This window comes from Sinocyclocheilus rhinocerous, unplaced genomic scaffold (assembly GCF_001515625.1).
Source record: "Sinocyclocheilus rhinocerous isolate Xijiao unplaced genomic scaffold, SAMN03320098_v1.1 scaffold2542, whole genome shotgun sequence".
In the NCBI taxonomy this organism is placed as follows: domain Eukaryota; kingdom Metazoa; phylum Chordata; class Actinopteri; order Cypriniformes; family Cyprinidae; genus Sinocyclocheilus; species Sinocyclocheilus rhinocerous.
Genome location: NW_015633236.1, coordinates 91,384 through 108,787, shown reverse-complemented (window position 1 = coordinate 108,787; position 17,404 = coordinate 91,384). Strand labels below are relative to the sequence as shown.

Below are 17,404 nucleotides of genomic sequence, written 5' to 3'. Positions count from 1 at the left end.
AAACAACTGTGCTGAGTTTTAATGTACTGGAGAAGCTTTTTGTAGCCAGCTTGATGTTTGGCTAATCAATGACAGCAGGGTTCTCACTGACTGGGAAATTAAATGATTTCAAAAGCCCTTTTTGATATTGAGGACAGTTATACTGTACCAGCATTTAAGGCTGACAGTTCTGAGGATAAAATCGATAAAGTAGAGTTTGTGTGGTAAAATGAAACTTTTAAGAGAACCACACATCACAATAGTACAAAAATACCGTTAAGGAGATCATAAGACATAAGCCAGAGAGAAAAAAAATAACAGAAAAGCATGTGAGGAGATATGAATGCAGATTAGAAAGCCACAGATGTAATGAAAGTGCTATCTTACGTCAACCACAGTTTACAAGAACAGAGAGCTGGTTGCGTTTTGTGTTCACTAGCAAAGGGGACCAGTATCTGATTTGTATCTAAACTGAAAATAGTCTGTTTTTCTAACATGCTTAGGTTCCATAATGGCCAACAGAAAACCGTTTTCACAAAGATCACAGGTACTAAGAATGGTGTACTCTGTGTAAATATAGGTTTATCTTAATAGGATCTGTTTCTTCTTCCACTTTCCCTGTAGTCACCCTTTCACCGAGAAGCAGGTGCACCAACATACTTCCACGTAGACAGTGCAAGAACACATACAATGCAATAGTATCACATACACAGAAAAAAATTGAATGCATTATGTTAATGGTTCCAAAAATAGAATGTTTGTGCTTGTTCAATGTCATTACTTCTCACTGCAGTGACTGCCAGAAGTAACATGCAGATGAGTGCAGGAAAGACACTTTGTACCTCCTAATGGCACCAGACCTAAGGGAGCATTTACATGGGGATTTGTTTGTAACAGACCCCAGTTGCACCTCCATCTTCTTTTCTAACCTAGAAGATTGGTAGAACGTCTCTGACAGCCTCCTCAGAAAGTTCAGGCTTCTCTGGTCTTTCTGCTACAGCATTGCTGTGTTGTCAGTCCAATCCAGTCTGCTGTTTGATGGATTTCCATGTATTTGTGGGTTTGTACCATCTCCGTGTTTCCATCCTGGATAGCTGTATGAAAATGTTTCGATTTCTCTCATCTTTATTGCTGATGGAGACTACAGTGAATTAGCATACGTCTAAAACTAAAAAAAGGTTAAAGAAATAGTAAAACAAACAAACAAAAACCCAAACAAAATGCTATTCCAAACTTTCATGTGGGGAATGCAAAATGAGATTTGTAGAAACTGTTTAGAGTATACCCAGTAAATTATATGGGGACTAGATCTACTGAGAACCAAAAAGGCCAAAAAGCAGCGTAAAATATTATAAAATGCTCCATATGACTCATTTGCGGTCACGTCCAATTCAAATATGTCGCACTAAGCTTTTAAAAGTTAAGGAAAATATATGTCCTGACTATGCTATCATTTAACATTTAAGATCAGTAATATTTTTTTAAAGGACTTTTTTTTTCTCACCAAGGTTTTGGTGATTATTTTTGATTATTTGGTCAAAAATACTGTAAAACTGTAACATTGTGAAATATAATTGCAATTTAAAATAACGGTTTTCAATGTGAATATATTTTAAAATGGTATTTATGCCTGTGCTGACAAATTTGAATTTTCATCTGCCATTGTTCCAGTCTTCAGTGTCACATGATCCTTCAGAAATGATTCCAATATGCTGGTTTGCTGCTCAAGAAACATTTACTATTATTATCTGTGTTGAAAACAGTTGTGCTGCTTAATATTTTTGTGGAAACTATAGAACTATTTTTCAGAAAATAGAAAGCTTTTGGACTATAAATGTCTTCACTGTCACTTTTGATAAATTTAATGCATCTTTGCTGAATAAAAGTATAAATAAAAAAATAAAAAAACCTTACATATTGGTAAAGCAGTGAATGATTCACGAGATTGGGGCTTCCCACCTGAGTAGCCTTTGGGCATGATCCTAAGTTAGCAAGGCAAGATGTTTTCACAGCATTTAATCATAATAAAATGAGCCATTTTGAATCGGAAGCAAACCCTTGGCAGTTTGAACAAATGTGTTTTATTAAAGGTGACATGTTAGCCCTCAGGAAATCTCAAAGTTCGTCTGCCCCTGTCTGAACCTTCTCTATTGGAATTTCTAAAGTGTGCGCTTGAGATTGAATCGACAACTATCCTCAAAGCTGTTTGCTTAAGGCAGGACCTTCGGCCGGAGATTGGCAGTGGTTATTTCCTAATGCACACGCTGTGGACATCTCTCCTCTTGCTGGAAGTAATGGAGTCAAATGCTGACACACACAAAGTGTCACGCCGTAATTGAATAGAGAATTATAGAGAGATAAAGAAAGACAGCGAGAGGCGATGGAGCCAGAGAAAAGGTCACAAATTGTCTGACAGCAGAGACTCTTCCGCACAGGGTTTAATAATCAGCAATTTATAAATTTACTTCCCTCTTTTGTCAAACCTGAAAATTTTAAATCTGAATCATGGCCTGTCTCTCTGCGTTGCAAATGCCAAGGAATAAAAATTTTTCCAGCCTTCTAAGAAATGTGAATGACTTACATAAAAATAAGAATACATAAAAACACATGCAAGACCAATAATACTCCCCCTGAATGTTGTCGCTACTAGCCTGAGAGAGTCGTCAGAACAAACATATTTATATTGAACAATGTTGCTGACTTGCAAGCTCCCATCATGCATTGCAGCATGAATAAATTGTGTGGATAGTTTATTGTTTTGGGTTTTGCTGACTTTATGCTATTGCTCTTAGTTATTCATTGTGCAATGATCATATTTTCACACATTGAGGTTTATTGATTGTCAACATTATTTTAGTCTTGCCTAGTCCGATGTTTGATGTGTGGCATAAGATCAGGACTTGGTCCTAGTTGCAACTTTTTGTGACCAAGAACTTAAAACTTAAACAGTATAAGACCGCCTGACTGACATTCAAAGCGACCAACCACAGTGTGTTTTAATGTGGCATTTAAGAGCATGTTTAATGAAATATATATCAGAAAAAGGAAGTTGGCAGCCAGTCAGATTAGAGCTTGCTACCGCCAGTGACATTTGAGTTGAGTTTTTTATATTTCTAATTAAATGAAACTATTTCATACGATATTAATAAATCTTTGCCTTGCCAGATGTTCTTTTTCTCACAGTAATTTACATCAATTATGTGTATGAAGGAAATTATGATAATTAAAAACTATTAATAAATTGTTAAACAAGAAGTCTGTAGTTGATTTGACAAATGTTTTGGTAACACTTTACAATAAGGTTTCATTTGTTAACATTAGTTAACATGAACTAACAATTAAAATACTTTGGAGGCATTTATCAATCTTTGTTGATGTTAATTTGAACATTACACATGATCAAAATCAAGTTGTATGTTAATATTTTTAATAGACCTGAGCTAACATGAACTAACATTGCACAGTTTTATTAACTATAAACAAAGATTAATAAATACTCTTACAAATGTATTGCTCTTTGTTAGCTAATGTTAGTTAATGCATTAACTAAAGTTAAATAATTGGACCTTATAGAAAAGTTTATTGGCTGAACATTTTGCATTTAGTGAACACTTACGTTTTTTCTGATTTTTTTAAAGTCACGCAGTGCAAACTGAACTGAAAAATCTCAATGCATCATGTTGGCTTGATTTTTAACTATCCCAATTTCTTTTTATAGTGCATTTTATTATGTTCCATTGACGTGTTTTGCTATATGCAAAAAGAAGATGCAGCTATTTCATGGGTTTGTGTGAATGGGCAAGTAAAGGGGGAAGAAAACAATGTGTATATATGTAAAGGTGTTCATGTGAGTGCTTATGTGAGATGTTTTTCCAGTAAACACGCTGCTGTGGAATTGTGGAGAGCAGCCTAGCAGCTGTCTGTTGGCCTCCCACGTGGGGTTGGCACGCACATCACTAAGTCTTTCATCGCTGCCAATATGCCTCTTATTCACCATTTACACGATAAGCTTTCAGCAGCATCCCACAATACACATAAAGTGCTGACGGACTGCCTTAGGCTTCACGTGGATCTGGAAGTGTGATCGATGTGTATGTTTCAACCTTTTGAGCTATTAAAAGTCTGCATCAGCTGACATGAGCTGCTCTTAAAAACAACAAGAGTAATTCAAGAGAGACACAGGTAAGCCTGAGTGTTAATTTGCCTCAAGTGAGATTATAAAGATTAAAGTCTTTCTAGTCTCGATATTCCATTGATTTTACATGCCGCCAGACAAAACAGCTGTGTCCTCTTATGGCCTGTGAAATGGATGCTCTTTTTGCCTTGAGGTGGATCTGTGTTGGGTGTTTATTGCTTTACTTTATAAAGCAGGCGTTGAATTCTGAAAGGTGTAGCTAACAAAATATATTTTGAAGACTGTTTCAACAATTTTTGTTCATATGTGACCCTGGACCACAAAACCAGTCTTAAGTCGCTGGGGTATATTTGTAGCAATAGCTAAAAAAACATTGTATGGGTCAAAATGATCGATTATTCTTTTATGCCAAAAATCATTAGGATATTAAGTAAAGATCATGTTCCATGAAGATATTTTGTAAGTTTCTTACCGTAAATATATCAAAACAAAATTTTTTATTAGTAATATGCATAGCTAAGAACTTCATTTGGATAACTATAAAGGCGATTTTCTCTGTATTTTGAAATTTTTTTTTGCACCCTCAGATTCCAGATTGTCAAATAGTTGTATCTCGGCCAAATATTGTCCTATCCTAACAAACCATACATCAATGGAAAGCTTATTTATTCAGGTTTTGTGGTCCAGGGTCACATATAAGTTTTAATTCTAAATAAATATTTTATCTCATATTGCAGCTAGTGTTCTTATTGTTAACTGAAATAAAAACATTACTGGGAAAAACAGAAACTGCATTAAAATTCATTTTCATGGCCACAAACTGTAAATGCAATAAAATAAAAAATGTTTAGTTTATATATATATATATATTATACAACTTGAAGCCTTTAAAACCTGCCCACATTAAACATGCCACTATTGAGAACAATACCATAAGACTGTGCTGGGAAATTTATTCGAACACTTATGAAATTATACCAGTTAATGAATTAACTTTGACAGGCCTTCTAAAACTAAAATAAAAATCTGAAAAAGCTAAACCTAGTAATAACAGATTGAAAACTTGTACCTAAGGGGACATGTTGATGGAAAAAAAATTATGAGATGGGAGCAAAATTTTGTATTTTTATGCTTTTGTGAACCAGCATTATTTTAGTATCACTGAGATGCTATTATAACTTTTATTAATGTTTTGAGTTAGTTTTATTTTTATATTTTATATTTTCCATTTTCAATTTAATTTTAGTTTGTTTTATTAATATATTGTGTTTTTGTTTATTAATATATTGTCAGTATTTCAATGATTTTTTTGCGTTTTATTTTAGTTTACATATATAGGACTTTAGTACATCAAATTAAACTAAAACTTATTTATTTTTATATGTATGTATGTGTGTATATAATTTATTATGTAATTTTATTTCAGTTAAAACAAAAAAACTAATTTCAAGTAACAATTTTTTTATATTGATTTTGTTTTATTTTTATTAACTATAATAGCCCTGTTACAAGCAAACACAAAAGCATGGAAATACAATTTTTTCCCTCTCTATCACTATGTTGTCTTATGGGCTCCATTAAAACTAATGAAAACTAAAGTACATTTAAAAAATAGAAATAGAACTAATTTTTTTTTTTAAATGAATAGAAAAAAATGTAATTAAAAACATCTAAACTATAATGTCTTTCCTTACACCGTTACACATAGATTTTCCTGTATTGTGGTTATGCTGTGGATGTGACTGTACACGGTCCTGCTCCACTCGCCTGAACTCCTTTTCCATATTAGTTATTAATGCTTGACTTCTTAGCAGAGACTTTATTAGTCTGAACGTGCTGTCTTGGCTAAGAATGCGATATATCATCAGTGACAGAGCATTACAGGATTATCATATCACCGAGCCCCGATCTGAAAACAGGATCTAGGTCTTTTGCATCCTCAGGGAGCACTTCCTCGCAATTGGCCCCTGATCCGAGGGCAGGGGCCATGGCATGGAGACCGCTGTAATGAGTCTAAACTTTCCTTCCTCAAGGGGACAGCACTTCACTTTATCCTTTCCACTTCTCCTTTCAGCCGGTCCTGCAGAGGCAAACTGAAAGAGGAGGAGGAGGAGAGATAATGGAGACTATTCAATGAAGGAGAGAAGTGGCCACCTTTTTAAATGGCTGTGTCAAATGCCACGTTGTCTCTCTCTCTCTTCCTCAGTGGGGACTGCATGTGTCCAGAGAGAACTGTAGCTCTGCCGCATTATAAAAGCCGTGTGTGTGTGAGCAAAGATGATTCTGTTTGTGGGTGCGTAAGGATTTGTATTGTCACAGACATTTCTGTAACAATTTGTGCCTTGATTTGTTTCCGGTGCTGTAATGTTCTTTTTGCCTTGCTATTTTTATACCTGTGTCGCGAGTCTGAAGTCAGCTGGCTTTAGCCTCACTAAAACACTAATGAAGACTAGAGAGGATGGCTTAGTCTTTTTAATGGCAGGAAAAATGTCTTTAACCCACCTGCTATGGCTAGACCACTGTGTATCAATTACATTGATGTCAAGACTGCATTGCAATTCAATTTGTCAAATGGAAGGATGAACTGATTAAGGCAGTTTCCACAAATGGAGTACAAATTAGGGTTTGAAACTCAAGTCTTTTTTCTTTTAAACAAATTGCCACTGAAAGGGAAGCGTTTAACCTTTGGAAAAAAGGTGTCTGGTCATTTAAGATGATTTGACTAAATGTTATATGTGCTGTTTTATTTTATAGTTATATTATTATTTAATTCATTATTTAATTTTATTTTGCAGTCACACAACTACAGAAACTAATGCAGTTTATTTGTTAAGTAGTTAGTTTGCAGATTTAGCCACCACATATTGTTTTGTAGTTAGTATATTTAGTATATTTTTGATAAATAAAATAAGATGTATATATACACTGCTATTCAAAAGTTTGGGGCCAGTTATATATATATATTAATACTTTTATTCCGCAAAGATGCATTGAATTAAAAGTGACAATATCAGCAAAGACTTTTATAATGTTACAAAATATTTTTTATTTCTTTTGATCAGTTTATTCTTTAGAGAATCCTGAGAAAAAAAGTACCATGGTTTAACCTAACAAAAATATTAAGCAGCGCAAAGTTTTCAACATTTATTATAAAAAATAATGTTAGCAAATCATCATATTAGAATGATTTCTGAAGGATCATGTGACAATGAAGACTGAAGTAATGATGCTGAAAATTCAGCTTTGTGTCACAAGAATAAATTTTGTTTTAAAATATGCTGAAATAGAAAACAGTTATTTTAATTGCAATAATATTTCACAATGTTTCTCGATTTACTGTATTTTTGATCAAATAAATGCAGCCATGATGAGCAGAGACTTCTTTCAAAAAAACTTACCAAACCTAAACTTTTGAATATAAACAGAGTGGAATGTCTTGACTTAGAAAATATTTTAATGTTGCTTGCAAAAATTTTGAATAGTATCAATGGAGAAAATGCTATACTGAGTCATGATACTAGTATGTGATTGCCTCTCTTTCTTCCCTACAGCGGTTCTGTTTGTTCTCATAAATTATGCTTCTGAGAGCTTAGGCTTTCAAGAAAACATCTACATAAATGACTATTTTAAGGTCTGTTAAGCCAAAGAAAGTGTTTCTTTTATTCTATACTAGTTGGTTAAACTGACGTGCCAGACAATAATATGAACACTAAATATACATATACTGTACTAGTTATTTATGTACATTTATAAAAGTGTTCTCTTATTTTTGTTTGCAGAGACAAGTTTCTTGTTGGGGAACGCTCAAATCGTGGAGTGGCCTATAGTTTACAGTAATGACGGATTCTGCAAGCTGTCTGGTTACCACAGGGCAGAGGTCATGCAGAAGAGCAGCACCTGCAGGTGAGTGGCTCTCCTGTCTATTTTTACCCTGTCCTCATTCAGTAGTCAGGGACAGGCAGTGATATGATTTAAATTTATATTCGCAACTTTTCTGGCTAAGGCATGCAGGATCCAAAAATGCATTAGTGTGCATCATAACTAAATTACATTATTTTGGATCTGAAAACGAAACCTCACAAACATTTCCAGAGGGATTATGCTCAGATAACAGAAGCTGAATCTATTAAACTGATGCAATGCAGAATATGAAGTAGAGGAAGGACAGTGTTTGACAATTTAGTATTGTTTTCTATCTTTCTCAAGTGAGAACTGACCGCTATTCCTGCAAGTTTCACTCATCAGTCAAGTGAGGATGTTTCGCTAATGATTTGGTTAAGTGGTAGGGACAGAAGTGTCATTTTCTCACTCTGCTTGAGTTAGTAATGATGCTAAAGCACACTTCTCACATCAGCCATAGTAGAATCTGCATGCGCTATTTAGCCACTCAGAAAGCGCATTTCTCCTGAGCCATCACTGAACACCTTGTTAGCACTAAATGCGCTCAGTAAGGAGCCAGTCATCAGAGTAGAAATAGAAATACCAACTGCAGCGATTTGGCTCTACCTACATGCAGTGATATGGATCTGCCTACAGACTGTGATATGACTCCAGATTGACTCAGGATTCAAGGGGAGTTTTAGAGGTAGAATTGGCACAAGCCTTTGTCAGCTAAAGCAATAAGGGTGAGGATTTGATACTAAAAATCTCTGAGTAGCTTAGGGCCACAAAACTCAAATGCACCATAATTACCTCTGTATTTTTAGATTTATGGAAGCTGAAGTGATAGTAAGATGCAAAACAAATAAAATCTTTAAAAGGAAACTGGGGGATTTAGCACAATGCTAAAGAGGTTTCAAAGTCACCCAGTCCTGATTGTAGTAATTTGCTAAAATTGCTACATTACGAGACTCACGTGTAGAGCATTGTCCTCCGGTGTCCACTTAAGAAAGAAATGAACAATAGATGAGAAAGACAGAGAAAGGAAAAAGTTTGAGTGCTTAGTAACATAATAAACTCCTTTGATTATAACATGATTTGAAAAAATGGAAATAAAGAGCTAGAGTAAAGAAAAATTGTAACTCTTTAGTATAGGGACCAGTTCCTACTATTAACTAGTTGCTTATTAGCATGCATAATACTAGCATATTGGCTCTTTGCTAGTACTTATAAAGCACATATTCTGCATGACCATATTCTACATCTCTAATCCTGCCCAATACCTAAACTTAACAACTACCTGACTAACTATTAATAATCAGCAAATTAGGACTTTAGAATTAAGGCAAAGGTAGTTAATAGTTAGTTAATAGTGAGAACTGGACCTTAAAATAAAGTGTGACCAGAAAAAAAAATAAATAATAATTTACCAAATTCATATTGTAATATTGTCATGAAATTGAGAAATGGGAAATATTAATATACCCATTATATATGCAATTTATTAATATCCAATGTATATGAATATACTGCATAAAAAGATCCACCACACTCATCCTACATCTTACCTCTTCCTTGTGTCAATTCTAAAATCTGCAGCTTAGTCATTATGTATTGAACATTTTTGCCTTTCATTTTTTTATCTAATTTATATTTTATAAAATGTTAAAGAATTTTATGAATGTCTTGTTTGTTATCATTATTAAATTGTATTATCCAAAATCTGAAACCAATTTGGCATTTTTTGAATTTGATGCACGTTTTTATTCCAAATTTTATAATCAGCAAAACATTTGAAAGCTAAACGAGTAAAAAGCTGAATTAGAAAATGAACATGAATTTTAGATTTTTCTGTATTTTCTCCCTTTAATGACATTAGCACTCAAGACTGTACAAAGGTGTTCACATGATCGTTGTCACAAATCTACTTAACGAGTGATGCAGAATTATAAATATTTTGCATTAACTGTTTTCTCTAAAGTCTCTTGTATTTTTCCAGGCTAGAATTATAATCTGACTGCCAGATTTTCAATGTGGTCTTAGACTTTTGAATCCCAGTGTTGCTACCTTATTTGCAAACATTTACGAGAACTTCAGTCGCTAAAAACACAAGAATATCTTGTCTTTTGCTGCTCTCCTAAACTGTTTCAAATTTAATGTTTCCTTCCTTTTACATAACCTTAAGGGCAGAGCATGTCGGAACTGTGGTTCAGTGTCTACTGTTTGTCCAGCCTCCACATGTTAAATAGAGCGGCTGCAGTATAACTGACAGCCCGTGTCATCAGCCACTCCCCCTTGTGCACACTCTGTGAATTAACTGACAGTGAAAGACAAGGTAGAGTTTGCTGGGCGGATGTGTGTGCCACACAGGTGTGCGCTCTCCTCTGACTCTCTTTTTCTGCTCTCTTTGTCTTGCTCATTTTCATCACCTGTTTCTCACTTTCACACCCACTTCTCTCACTCTCACAACCTTTTTCGACTTTTCATCCTTTGTCTCTCTGTCCCCCCGGCAGTTTCATGTACGGCGAGCTGACAGACAAGAAGACAATTGACAAAGTCAGACAGACCTTTGATAACTATGAGTCCAATTGCTTTGAAGTGCTGCTCTATAAGAAGAACAGTGAGTATTCCCAGCTACGATTGTTTAGCTGTGCCTGCTGCATAGCAGAAAAGTGAAAGTACAGAGATGCAATTGTGTCCATGTTGGAAGCTGAATTCCTGAAATGAATGAAAGTGATTTAAGAAAATCGCTTCATTTTTCTGTTTGATATACAGTTGAGGTCAAATGTTTACATCCCCCTTTCAGAATCTGCAAAATGTTAATTATTTTACCAAAATAAGAGGGGTCATACAAAATGCATGTTATTGTTTATTTAGTACTGACCTGAATAAGATATTTCACATAAAAGATGTTTACATATAGTCAACAGGAGAAAATAATAGTTGAATTCATAAAAATCAAAACGTTCAAAAGTTTAAATCCCCTTGATTCTTAATACTGTGTTCTTACCTGAATGATCTACAGCTGTGTTTTTTTTTATTTAGTGATAGTTGTTCATGAGTCCCTTGTTTGTCCCGAACAGTTAAACTGCCTGCTGTTCTTCAGAAAAATCCTTTAGATCCCACAAATTCTTTGGTTTTCCACTTTGTGTATTTGAACCCTTTCTAACAATGACTGTATGATTTTGAGATCCATCTTTTCACACTGAGGGCAACTGAGGGATTTATATGCAACTATTACAGAAGGTTCAAACGCTCACTGATGCTCCAGAAGGAAAAACGATGCATTAAGAGCCTTTTGCATTTTGAACAGAATGGAGATGTGTACATTTTTCTTATTTTGCCTAAATATCATATTTTTTTCATTTAGTACTGCCCTTCAGAGGCTACAGAAGACAACATAAGTTAAATTTACCCTGATCTTCAAATTCAAAAAGTTTTTCACCAGCTAAAAATGATTTTAAGTCAGTTATTTCTATCTTTTGCTGTAGTGTGTCAGTAGGAAATATCAGTTTACATTTCCAAACATTCACTTTGCCATTAATTGTAATAATCTAGTGAGATTTTTGTTTGCACAAGGAGTCTGACAACAGCCAGTGGTCCACACAGAGATCTGATCTGATCATCATGCAGTCTGTCTGGAATGACATGAAGAAACAGAACAAACTGAGACAGACTCAATCCAGAAGAACTGTGCCAACGTCTCCAAGATGCTTAAAGAAACCTGCCTGCAAAGCAATAGTACTGTTAAATGTTTTAGGCACTTAGGTAAAATGAGGATGCTGTCAAAAATAATGTCATAAATAGATTTTCTTTATCCATTAACTCCTATTATCTAAATTAAATCAACATTTGGTGTGACCATCCATTGCGTTTAAAGCAACTTTTGCCCTATGTGCACTTGCGCATACTTTCTCAGGTAGCTTTGCAGGTAGGTCTCTTGAAGCATCTTGGAGACGTTAGCACAGTTCTTCTGGATTTAGTCTGTCTCAGTTTGTTCTGTTCCTTGTGCACACAAAAATCTCACTAGATTATTACAATTAATTGCAAAATGAATGTTTGGAATGTAATCTGATATTTCCTACTGACACACTACAGCAAAGATAGAAATAACTGACTTAAAACCATTTTTAGCTGGTAATCAATATAAAACTGATAAAAAAATATAGACCCCTTTTTATTGGTATTCAGATAATATAGGTTTATTTTGAACTTTCTTCTTTTAAATACAGGCACTGTATCAAGCAGCACATGCTCATTGAAAAGTGTGTCTGGATTTTACATAAAAAATTCACTAATTCACTTCATTTGCAAACACAGCGTGAACGTCAATACAGCCGGCAGAAAGTGTCCGGTTTTATGGCTCAGTTTTCAGCTCCTGTCCCAGATCGCAAATGCAAAAAATCTCGATGATTGGCAATGCCAGCCACATCAGAAGTCGAAAAAAACCTAACAAGCTAAGCGGAGGCAAAAGAGCCACTATGCTTCTCTAAAAACTTTCTCCTTTCTTTTGTGAAAAAAAGTGTCTTTAAGTCATTTAGTCTTCTCAGGTTGGTTGTTACATTGTGTTATATTATATATTATTGCTATTTATATTATTTTTTAGCTTGGTTGCCCTGTGGTTCACTTTCTGTTTTCTTCACAGATTTTTGACATAAAGCTTGGGTGCACACTGTATGATTTTGGCCTAAATCCTAAAAGATTCCTCTGATCCTATGCTGAAATCTGTACTCTTTGATCGCTAGCTTGACATGCTCAGTGACAACCGATTAATGACCATTGCAATCAACTTTTAAGTACCAGTAGGAGCACAGAACCTGATGAGCAACAACAACTAACCACCACTTGCTCCACACATATCGTCTTCATTTATTTCTATTTTCTTTTCAATGCAAGCCATTATCAAAATGAACACTGAAGATTGTTTTTTCCGCATGTAAATTTAGCTCACCGTCACCAAACACATTACAGATTGATGATGGAAAATTCCAGACAGATCTTCTGAAGTATGTCTTGACTGTTTATACAGTGTGACGTTAATGACAACTAAGATCCCACAGTTTGACAATACGCTGTAACGAGTTAAAAACAGTTATTTTAGAGAGTCTGAAAAACCTGTTCTGTTCCATTCAGTTGCACTTGGTTTAGCTGTCGAGTTGTGTCTGTGTGTGTGCGCGCACTCTTCTTATTCCCTTACTCTCCTTATCCGGATTCTGTTAACAGTCACGTAATTTATGATCATGACCGATCATCGGCTACTCATGCCCATCCCAAAAAACGTACCTTCTTTGCTGAGTTATTTGATCATTTACACCTCAAGGCATCTTGCATTTTGGACACAATTGCATCCTGTCCGCTCTTGAATTTTTCTAATGCAGCTACTATAAAGATAAATGTTCTCATGTAGCCTCTATAAGATAAAGCTGTCCTGTTTTGCTCAGATGTAATGCCCCATTAGGCACACGGGTTACACAGTATATTTCTCATACGGGTGAACCGAGAACCTTGGTCTCAATGATCTTCCTGTCTCCCTATTTTTTCTCAATCCCTGTCTTTCTCCTGCAATCTTTATTTGCCACCATAATCTCATTATCATTTATTCGACACCTTCCCTTCCTTTAACCCCTCTGTCACTTTCACTTTCCCTCACCATTCTCATCATTTTCATCCATGTCTTTTATCCTCCTGGTCATGACTTCTTTTATACCCTCGATTCGCTTCTTTTCACGTACCACTTTTCATACTTTACTTTCCTTTCATCCCGCCCTCTCTCCTCTCTCGTTGTGTTCATCCGGTGCTGTCAGGAACCCCTGTGTGGCTCTACATGCAGGTGGCCCCCATCAGGAATGAGAACGATAAGGTGGTCCTATTCCTCTGCACTTTTAAAGACATCACTGTCTTCAAGCAGCCCATTGAAGATGAGACCACCAGAGGTAAGAACGCTAAATCTTATCTTGAGTGTTGCATTTTTCAGCCTTGTGGTAAAAAATTGAATTAACACACATAGACACAAACTTGAATTGACAGTGCATTTTTAATGTGAATATAGCTCATGTGAATCAATCCAACCAGATTTATTAATTAACAGAATTACTTTATACTTTATTAAATATTATTTAAATTTTTTAAGGTGCACACCTAACAAAAATTTGTGAGGTTTACATTTAAAAGTCATAAATATCTTACAATTTCAAGAAAATCTATCCTATTTTAAGGATGTTTAACTTTAGATATTTTTACTGAAGAACCACACAAAAATACTGAATTAAGGTCAGTTGGATTTTAAGCGGGGATGTTTGTGTGTTGCAGCCTGCTTGGCCCAATAGCACATGGTAGTATAATGAGAGCGACAAGCTGTCACTTTATGTTGGAGAGTGCTGCTTGTGGGCATCACTGCAGTCAGCCGTGGAGGTTACTTGTATAGGCTATATGTGTATTTATGATTGATGGGCATTGTCAGATCCTACTTTTCCCACCATTTACTCTCCCTTTCTGCTTTTCTCTCTCTCTCGATCTCATATAAACCAGTGGCTATTTTCCTTGTCAGCTTGTGCCACTGCTAAACTGAAGCACTTGTCCTTTGACAGTGATCCTAGCCCACACAGGAGCTCTTTAAAGACACACACACACACACCCTATCAGATGGAAAGACTATCCAATGAACAGGCAGTTTTGAAATTAAACCATTCTGTATTTAGTGACAGCTGTGGTAGCAAATGCTATTAAAAATAAAGGTTTCAAAAGGTGGATTTTTACAACAGTTCCATAGAAGAACCATTTTGGGTTCCCCGAAGAGCTTTTCAGTGAATTGTTCAGCAACACTTTATTTTAATGTCCTTGTTATTATAATAACAATAAATTATGCATAATTACATGCAAGTAACCCTAAGCCAAACCCTAATCCTAACCCTAACCATATACAGTAAGTACATGTAGTTGATTAATATTACTCAGTACTTAAATGTATAATTACACTGTAACAAGGACACCTTAAAATAAAGTGTAACCAATAGTTCTTAAAAGAACTAAAAGAAAAGTTTTGATAATCATTTTGATAATCCAAAGAACCTTTTCCCACTATAAAGAACATTTTGTGGAAAGGTACCACACTCTTAAAATAAAATAATAGGTGCTTTATTGGAATCAATAGTTCCATGAAGAACCTTTAACATCCATGGAACCTTTTCAATTCACAAAAGGTTCTTTAGAGTGGAAAAAGCTTCTGTAGATTTGTAAAATGTTCTTCACACTAAAATGGTTGTTTTAAGAAATGTTAACTGAAAGGTTGTTGGGGGTACCAAAAAGGGTTCTTCTATGGCAGCACTGTGAAAACACCCTTTTAGAACCTTAATTTTTAGAAGTGCATGGATGTGAAAGGTTCTTCAAGGAACCGTTGATGCCAATAAAGAACTTGAAGTTTAGCTTTAGTGCTTGAATAGTAATGCTTTGGCAGTTACAGTCACATGGTATTTATGAAAATGTCAATGAAATCACCAATTTTAGTAACCAATTACTGCCTATCTTCTCCCTATCTTTGAATAATCAAAACTCTACTGGCTGTACTTATCCATATTGCTTTTGTTAAATATTTATGAATATAGAAAATAATGCATCACAGGTGACTGTGCTCACATTCCTTTGACATAGATGAGCCTTAAATGCCGAGTTCACACTGCACGATTTTAGCCCGATTTTTCACTCGCCGACAGGTTTTGCGAAATCGCCGACAAATGCCCGAAATCGGAGGAAAATCGGTGCTCGTTCACGTGAGTGACAATCACGCAGTGTGAATTATCAAAGACGCGATCTGAGGGAATCGCCGATGCGTCGCCGACGCCCGTGAAATATTTGGAGAACTCCGGTCTGACGCACGCGGGTTCTCGCGTTATTTCCTTATCACTTCTCGCGTGTGTTTTGTTGTGAAATGTAGTTTGCGGACCAGACAGAGCTGTCGGCGATTCTTCCTATTGTGAAGTCATGCAATGTGAAACCCCCTGTCGCCGATCCATCGTGCAATGTGAATACAGCAGCAACTGAATGCTACTCCAGATAGTCACGCAGTGTGAAAACAACGGCGATCCGACGAGTTTGAAAATCGTGCAGTGTGAACTCGGCATTAGTAATGCCTGTGTCGAGAATATAAGATACTCATCACCACACACTGTACCACAAACTTTATTAAGCATCTATCAGGCATTCAAATCACCTACAGTGATTACTTTGTAAATGAAGGACTATTTACCTTATCAAAATGTTAATCTATGCCACTTCTGACCCTTGATGCACTAATGAATATTAACAGCACAATCAGATTATTCATAGCCTGGCACGTCGCTTGAGCTTGTTGTTAGGTAAATATGAGATCTGTTGTTCTAAAGGGGCATTTGTTAAACGTCACACGCCAGGTGTGTATTCAGTATTGCTTCATGAATAGCTCATGTGCATTTACCGATGTTAGAGTGCAGAATCAGGTATGGAAAGCCTGCATTGAGAGCTTTGAAATTCGACATCAGCTGTATTGGCAATAAATTAGAAGAGGTACTTTATAAGGTTCCTCCAGTAGTGGAAGTATATTTAAATCATGATGTGATTGATGAACTTACTGGAATGAGAGTGATGGGCTATACAGCATCTGCTACTTGATTTAAGAGCTTGTAAGGGGGCTGTTCCCTTTAGGGTTGAAGAGTCAGTATCATGTAAGCATATTAAAATTATTTCTGAAGGATCATGTGGCACTGAAGACTGGAGTAATGGCTGCTGAAAATTCAGCTTTTTCATCACATGAATAAATTGCATTTTAAAATATATTAAAATAAACACATTTATTTTAAAGGGGTCATATGATGCTATTTTAAAGATCATTATTTTGTGTATTTGGTGTAACAGAATATGTTGACATGCTTTAATGTTCAAAAACACATTATTTTTAAAATACTGTACATTATTGAAGGTCCTTTATGCCCCGCCTCTCTCAAACACATCGTTTTCAACAAAGCCCCCTCCTTCCGACAAGCGCAGTCTGCTCTGATTGGCCAACTGACCCAGTGCATTGTGATTGGCCGAACACCACAAGCATGCGTCGGAAATGTAACACCCCTTACCATAATCGCGAGCTTCAAGCTTTCAAAGTAAATATCAAGACAGTTAATAATGTCGTTAGTTTTACCATCAGTTCAAGCCCGAAAGGGCAACAGAGTCGCATGACAGACACAGTGATGAAGCTGGTATGTGTTTGCAGTACACAAGCCACGGTTAAGACAGCTGAAATCTGTCTTTCGCACTGACATGGCTGCATCAACACTACTGCTGTTCCTGAAACCACGCCTTCTTTCTTTGCGTGCACATTTGGGCCGCATTATGCAAATATTTCCACATAGTGAGGTAGATATGTGGGGGCGTGTTAGAACGAGC

General features: G+C 35.8%; 1 protein-coding gene across 1 annotated transcript in view; it reads left to right on the top strand.

Annotated features, from left to right (window-relative positions):
• Nucleotides 1-17,404, top strand: part of kcnh5a (potassium voltage-gated channel, subfamily H (eag-related), member 5a) — a 78,425-nt gene that overhangs the window by 3,002 nt on the left and 58,019 nt on the right. Inside the window, exons 2-4 of the mRNA XM_016557433.1 lie at nucleotides 7,894-8,017; nucleotides 10,507-10,613; nucleotides 13,798-13,926. Of these exons, the coding sequence (XP_016412919.1) occupies nucleotides 7,894-8,017; nucleotides 10,507-10,613; nucleotides 13,798-13,926 (360 nt within the window). The remainder of the gene's footprint in view (nucleotides 1-7,893; nucleotides 8,018-10,506; nucleotides 10,614-13,797; nucleotides 13,927-17,404) is intronic.